Below are 7,675 nucleotides of genomic sequence, written 5' to 3' on the forward strand. Positions count from 1 at the left end.
CCGAATTTACATTTCTTCCTAGCAGGGTTTACCTCCATTATAAGTTCTTATTTGAAGTCTTGCTTGACTTTGTCCATTTTCTTCCTATTGACATTTGATGTGACTGAACAAGTTGTAATTGGCTCGAAAGACAGATGGTTCGCACCACGGGTGACAGCAGAATTAAGGGAATGTTTTAGGCTGTTGTACAGAGAGGAGATGAGAGAGAGGAAATGCCGACATAATCCAAAGTGTTGGCAACACAATTTGCAACATTTAGCTTAACTGCACAATTTTGATACAAGTGCTAGGTTGCAGCGGTAATAGAAAAACAAGACAGTCGACGCAAAGTGTTCCAGACTGAGCAAATACGTGACGAAGGGCCCCACCCGGCACCTATCCTTGCACCACATCCTGTCTCATCGTTTTGCATGTACTGTATTCAGCAACAATATCAATTGTCAAATTCAAACACAAAGACTTGAAGAATATGGTCGGTCATAATTAAGGAGACGTCACCCATTTCTGGCTAGTGGACTCTTATTGGCTGGTGACTTATTAAGTCACCCAATAGCAAGTGCAACCAGCACACCACACTAACACATGTGAAATGAGCTCACCTACTGGCTGTGTGGAGAGAGGGCGTGGCCCTTCAGTGACAGGGATGCAGGTAGGGGTGAAAGCATTTTGAAGTGCTGAAAATATACTTTACATGCAGATGATGTGCTACACAGAAATAGAACAAGGGTTTGGCGATTGCATGTTTTAAAGACTTTCATTTTGAAATCTGACATGATACAGTTGCAACAACAACATAAACCACTCGTGTATATACTTTGCATCAGACACATCACACACTGCAGATCGTAAAGATTGGCAAGTGATATAGGGCATGAAGTGAAACTGTAGCATCTGAGCTCGCTTTCAAATTTTCATTTTACACAGTGTACAGAAATTCACTGAGCCCACTTCTAATAAGCTTGTAATATCAACTGAGGAAGTAAACTCATTTTTTTATGTCTCTGTTTCCCTAATCAAGTCTAAAGTAACACTTTAACAGTGGTAAGCATATGAAGTGCAGCTCATAAGAAAAGCGTTAAACAATAATAAAAATGGTGGCAAAGTATGTAATTAAGCAGATGTCCGCATTTACAGTTACAGTTTAGACACTTCGCTGCTGTGATGTTCTTGGTTTAATTCATCATGTTCATCAATTTTTGCCTTTTTTCTGAGTTAGCACAAAGGATGATCTCACAAAAACACGTGTTTTGAATGTTTAATCTGTAGTTGTGGCATGTCAGAAAACATGCTCAATTACCTTGTACCCACACACCAATTTCAATTTTTTGACGAGTTTTTTTACTTTCTGTTGCACATCTATGATTTTTTTAAGAACTGATGAAATCCATTACCACAAATTATTGTATAAATATTATATTGTACACTTAATTTACTTCGTTTAGACAGATTTTATTGGAGAGGACTGCAATTCTTAATCCTATATGCCAATTGCATGTGTGTTTGCTCATATTTTGGGTTTTTTCCCTCGATTCTGTATTTTCCTCAATTTTGTGTTTTTTAAGTCTGGACTGCAGAAAATCGTAAAGTAGGGGTTTCACTGTAATCCTTTGTATCAGCTTTCACTCATTGTGACACAATATGAATCTGTTACCATTATGGGAGCTAAAATTTTGCTCTGCAAAAAACTCAAGGAAATTGTTTCACTCTAAGAATACGGCCACTGTACACCTAAATCCAACCTACATCACCCTGACCCACAGACAATATTAACGAAGAAGGTGGGTACAGTACCTAAAGTCAAAATTTTGCTCCAGGCTTTCCAAACTATGACGTGATATTCCTAATATGCTCCTCAGAGATCAGTCAACTGGAGCATTCAGTACTAAAAATTGGCTTTGACCTGTCACGTATGATGTACGAAAACAGTGTTTTTCCTCATTATGTCAAGTTTCACAATTGTGGAAAGCTCCCGACAATTGTCAAAATTTCTCCTTTTCTTACCTGTTCCATTCGCAGATAGAGCGGGAGAGAAGCTAATGTCTATATACCTATATATCAGCCCTAATTTCTTTTATCTTACCTTCATTGTCCTTATGCGGATTACACGTTAGCGACAGTAGAATTGTTCCGCAGTCAGCTTCAAATACCACTTCTCTAAATTTTCTCAATAGTGTTCCTCGAAAAGAATGTTGTCTTCCCTACGGGAGGGGGGTCCATTTGAGTTCCCAAAGCACCTCCTCAATACTTGCATGTTGTTCAAACCCATTGGTAACAAACATAGCAGCCTGTCTCCAAAATGATTCGATGTCTTCCTTTAATCCAACCTGGTGCAGATCCGAAACAATCTAGCAGTACTCAAGAACAGTTCACAGTAGTGTCCTATATGTAGCCTTCTTTACAGATGAAAAACGCTTTCCTAAAATTCGTCCGATAAACCAAATTTGCCCATATGCCTTCCCTACTGCAATCCTCACATGCTTGTTCCATTTCTTATCACTCTGCTATGTTATGCCCAGATATTTAAACAATGTGATTGTGTCAAGCAGGCACTATTAATGCCATACCTGAACTTCATGGGTTTGTTTTCTGCACTCACTCCCATTAACTTACATATTTCTACATTTCGGTCCAGCTGTCATTCATCCCACCAGATGAAAATTTTATATAAGTGATCTTGTATCATTCTATAGTCATTATTCTTCAACAACTTCCCGGACAAGCGTTGATTTTTCTTGACGCTATCAGGATCATTTCCTGTGGTGGTCTGTCCGATGTGGACACACGTTTGACATATCTAGACTGGCAAAATGAAATACCATTTACCTGATGTATTACTGTTGTTATCGCTCACTTGTGTGGTTTTGTGGCCATGAGACCAATGTCGATGAACGTTCAGTAACAAATTGGTTTTAGCTTGTCGCAAAATGTTTTCAGTATTTATCAAGTACAGAGGGCACATAGGTAGACATGGGCTGGCTGTGTAAGTAAAAGAGTGAGCATTTGCGAAAAAAGAATGGGAAGTGCAAGAAATTTGTGGGTACCTAAGTGCTGTGAATTATTGTTTCAGGAGGTGGGAGTTCTGAGGCTGTTTTCGGGTAACTGGGGAAAGTATGAAGAGAGTATTTGCTGGGTTAGATCTAACTAATGAGTTCATTCAGGAGTGGTTCACTAATATTCCAGATTATTTTGCTTCATATAGCGATTTGGAGAAAAGATAATATAATCAATTAACTGTAAATCATAGACTACAATTCAGAAAGTAAGAGACTGGGACATGCACTTCTACTATTGTATTAGGAACATTGGGTGTCATATCCATTTGGGGATCCTTGTATGCTCACTTAGTTGAGTACTGTTTGCCTAATAGATATTGTGTGTTTTGATGTTTTCTAACACTCACAGAGAAAAAGTTGAGTCCAAACGTTGGTTGTTGAATTGGAAGGGGGTAAGGGGGAGAGGGGAAGTAGCTGGTGTCGGTTTGCTGTTTTAGTTTGTGATCTGGATATGATGTGGTAGTGTAGTTTCTTTGTTTTTCTGTTGGGAGTGGGGAGAGGGTTTAGGAGGGATGGAAGACAGACACAAAGCAGGAAGTTTTATGTTTTTTAGTATTTTTGTTCCTTCTGTTTTCTCTTTATTTGAATAGGAATGTTTGTAACTTGATTTTAGTGTGTTTGGTGGGTGGTAGGAGGGTATAGTTTCTTTTTTAGGGAGCAGGGGGGGGGGGGGGGGGGATAAGGTAGAGGTTCTTTTTTTTTGGGGGGGGGGGGGGGGGGGAATTAGGTGTAGCACATGCTTTATTTCTATTTGGGTGCATTCTTTTTTTAGTGGGGGGTGTATTGTGGTTTCCTGTTTTTCCGAGTTTTTGCGTGAATGCATGTTTTGACAAGTAAGTACATTAAAATTAGTTCTTGGACTTTTTGCACTGAAGTTAATGATTGCAGATGCACAATCACACTGGTGTGTTATTTGGCTCCTTTGTGAATATTGTTGTTGATGAGTATCTTGGAGATGAGTTTAGCCATGTAAAAAATAGGGAATAACTATATCTGTATAACTTTGCAAGGGGTTTATGTTTTGGATTATCGTTTTGTCATTCCCCAGATTATTCGGATACTGCTGCTATGTCTTTCCATTTGCGTATCATTACTTCCATTTGGCCGGAACATTACGCAATAAGAAACTATTTTAATATGACTGACATTACTGTAATACCTACTTTACTTACTGAAATTAACATTGTGTGTAACTCGCACTACACACACTGCAATGGAAACTAGACAGAGAATCTCTGAGAACACCTGATTCGATGTAAACGATGGCATGAGCAGTAAAAATAATGTGTAGGCTAAGTAGAGAAAAGGGGGCTTAAGACTGAATCTTTAGAACTCAAAAAATTTGTAGTATGTAACCAGTGTCCATTAAATCCTCCATACACAACAAACAACTTTCATTTTAGTCTCTGGTGGAATCAAAAAAACTGAGCTTGTAAACAATGAAACAAATTGACACCAACCGTGAATGTGCTGTCTATATATCAAACAAGTGTAACTTAGGTAACTAGAAATTTTAAAGTAGGGAGATGATCGCTTGACAATAATTCATATATAAATTTCAGGAATTTTTAGGCTATCACCCACAACCTGTAGATGAATTACATTAATTTTTATAAGACACTTGGGAGCTATTTGATGCTTCTTACAGAAGTTACCTTTCATTGTGACATCAACTGTTATATATGTTCACAATGAAATTTTTGTTTACTGAAGTTGGGGTTACTTGCAGCAGCTTTTGGCTACTATGTGATATTAGGTCGTCCTGAATTTTGGTCATGATGATAGATCTGTAGCATAACAGTTGGGAAAGCGAATGAATGTGAATGCCACATAAAGGCTGCGGCAACACACTGAACAGCAGCGTAGCCTAATGTTTACCCTCATGCTGTATTTAAACTTACTTTACCACATTTAATGCATGACCAATTACTTACGTCCAGCAAATTCCAGCACTGCAAACTAGATCGGCCACCCCGACCCCAACCCCCTCACCACACACACAGATTATATATATTTATATTAAACGTCTTATCACATTAAAAACAACAAAACAATAACATGCCAATAACAAACAAATAACAACAAACACATAAGCAAAAAAAATTGTAACTCGTTGAAAAAGACTTCCAAACACTGTCGCCAACGACTTCACGCATGAAATACCAAGACTCAACTAAACCCAATACAACACATTATACTAAGAACATACACACGCAGCACCAGGGGGCACCATCAAACACAACAAGACGAAATCTACAAACACAACCAACTCATAACAGTGTGCCGTAATGTCACACGCCACAAAACCCTTACGGGTCAAAACAGACGGGTGGAATAGGACGTTTCTATTCGCCCAAAAAGGACGATTAAAGTATAATTATCGATATACGTTCATTGGTGTTGGTACACAATGAAACTTGTTTGTTGACAACAAACCACAACTGTTTCTTCTAATCTTATGAGTACTCATCTACCTTATTTCTTTTGAAACCACTATCATTAATAGGTTTCAAACCACGTGAAAACAAATAACAACAACCTTTTGCACTTGAGTAAGATATCGGATACTCGTAATGGGGAAACTAGTTCCAATGACATGAAAATGCTTGACATTCATAAACCATTTCCCTAAATTTGTTGTTCACGTTTACCATTATCGACCGGGGCGAAAACAAAACTTATCCTGTCCAGATAGTCAATAAAAAGTAAAAGTCAGGATCGAACTAAAAAAGGAGGAGGTAACGTTCACTCAATTTGTTTCTTCTGTATAAAACACATCGGTGACTAGCTACTCACTGTGCAGACAACATTAAGTCCTCTTACTGATGACACTAATATCAAAGGTAATTGTAACAAACACGCCAGCAAATAAGGGTATAATTTCCTAATCAGAAACTGTTCTATTTACAATATTTTATTAGTGTTCCTACCTGTCGATTTTCAGCGATTCATCTCCCATCCATGGTATCAAATGTTTCCCTTGATCAATAAAAAGTGCCTTTTCATCATCACGAAACAATTTACACGAATATCCGAACACAAGAAGTTCTTCATCCTCTTCTTTTTTCCGAAGAATACCGGATTCACTAATACTCCAACCTCCCCTTTTAGCAGCCATCTTTACAGATTTAAGTCCAAAATACTGCAATCCCCAATGCAACCAATGTAGTCAGAGATTTTTAACCAGTGCGACGTAATCTCCTTGCTTTGAGAATAGCAGAAACTGGTTAGAAAATGGGCGATTTGTAGCCTGTAATTATAGCGATCGAAATTAAAATTATGATATCGAAGGATTTCATTAAATATTTTCCGATCAGCCTGCTTCGTACGACCTATTATTAATTTTCGATACGTAATAACATAAAGAAAATAAACTTAAAACGAGTGAGCAAGCGCTATCGACGAGAGATTAGCGAAACGCGGGTCATTCGAATCTTGGAAGTTCTGTAATGCAGGATAAGTCTTTCAAAGAACAAGACAGCAACCAGCCACTATTGACAAAGCTATTTATTTACGTAAATAGCGCCGTAACTGGTTTCGAACCGGCAGATTCATATCCAGACGGCTGTTCACAAAAATTTACATATGTTATTGGCTGTTTATTCCCCCCAATAAAATTAAGCGCGATTTTCGCTGTAAGTAAAATATTACTACAACCATTCAGTCCTAAGTATTTGTTTACATTGTGTTCGAGCGTTATGAAGGGTAGCTACGTTAAAATAGATCGTTTTCAACGTCGTCTTTTACCATAGAGTATCACCATCCAAAGGCTCTTTCACCACAAAGGGGAATTAAGAGTCAAAACTTATAAAAACTTCAACAGACATGAATCTTGTGAGCAGGCGTGCGAGGCCAATTGACACTAGCTGTCACGTCACGTTCCGTCGAAACATAAAACAGTGCATTTCAAGTGTCGGCATCGATGCTGGCCGTCACGTCATGTCACGGCAAACCACCATCAAGAAAGTTTTGACGGCTGACGTCATCGTCAGTAGTTTATTACATGACTCCCGAGCAAATTTCTGACTCCTGTCTTTCCTACCCATACACACTACACGGCAATGCGGCTCTTGTAATGCTCTCATCCATTATACTTGGTTTCGTCATGCTTTTTGTTCTTGATTTCAGTTGTCGTAAGTCATTGTTATTCGTTGTTTTTATATGTTAAAATTGTTTCGTTTCGTTATTTCTTTTGTCAAAATTTGTAGTTTTTTTATGAATGACGAAGATAAATTAAAGCAATGAAACCATCTGAACTGTACAACTTGAGCGTTAGGAGGCTCTCAGACTCCATTACGAAAGAAGCATTACGGAAAAAAATTGAACTAAAGAAAGTATGAGGTCTGAGTACTAAGCATCTTAAAATTTCTCTCATTTGTGTTGTATTTTATTTTACAATAAAACAGACTGCAATATGGCTGGAACTTGAAGGTAAAAAGGTAGTATACTTACACTCAGATCGATTATTAAGTGGAATTTATTTGCATGTTGACTAAACAGTCCATGAGTGTGCTGCCTATTCATAGTGTCCAATAGGCAGAATATTTCGGCCATAAGACATGTCGCCACAGTCAGAAGCGATGACGAACTAAACTCCTGAGGGAGTGTGACCAACTTATATC

General features: G+C 38.1%; 1 protein-coding gene across 3 annotated transcripts in view; it reads right to left on the reverse strand.

Annotated features, from left to right (window-relative positions):
• Positions 1-6,229, reverse strand: part of LOC126419823 (splicing factor, suppressor of white-apricot homolog) — a 161,813-nt gene extending 155,584 nt beyond the window's left edge. Inside the window, exon 1 of one of the 3 annotated variants that reach the window (XM_050087055.1) lies at positions 5,984-6,229. In XM_050087055.1, coding sequence (XP_049943012.1) covers positions 5,984-6,171 — 188 coding nt within the window. In that variant the 5' untranslated portion in view covers positions 6,172-6,229. The remainder of the gene's footprint in view (positions 1-5,983) is intronic. The other 2 variants (XM_050087053.1, XM_050087054.1) reach the window with 2 other exon arrangements.
• Between the last annotated feature and the right edge of the window lie 1,446 nt (positions 6,230-7,675).

This window comes from Schistocerca serialis, chromosome 9, assembly GCF_023864345.2.
Source record: "Schistocerca serialis cubense isolate TAMUIC-IGC-003099 chromosome 9, iqSchSeri2.2, whole genome shotgun sequence".
NCBI classification, from domain to species: Eukaryota; Metazoa; Arthropoda; class Insecta; order Orthoptera; family Acrididae; genus Schistocerca; species Schistocerca serialis.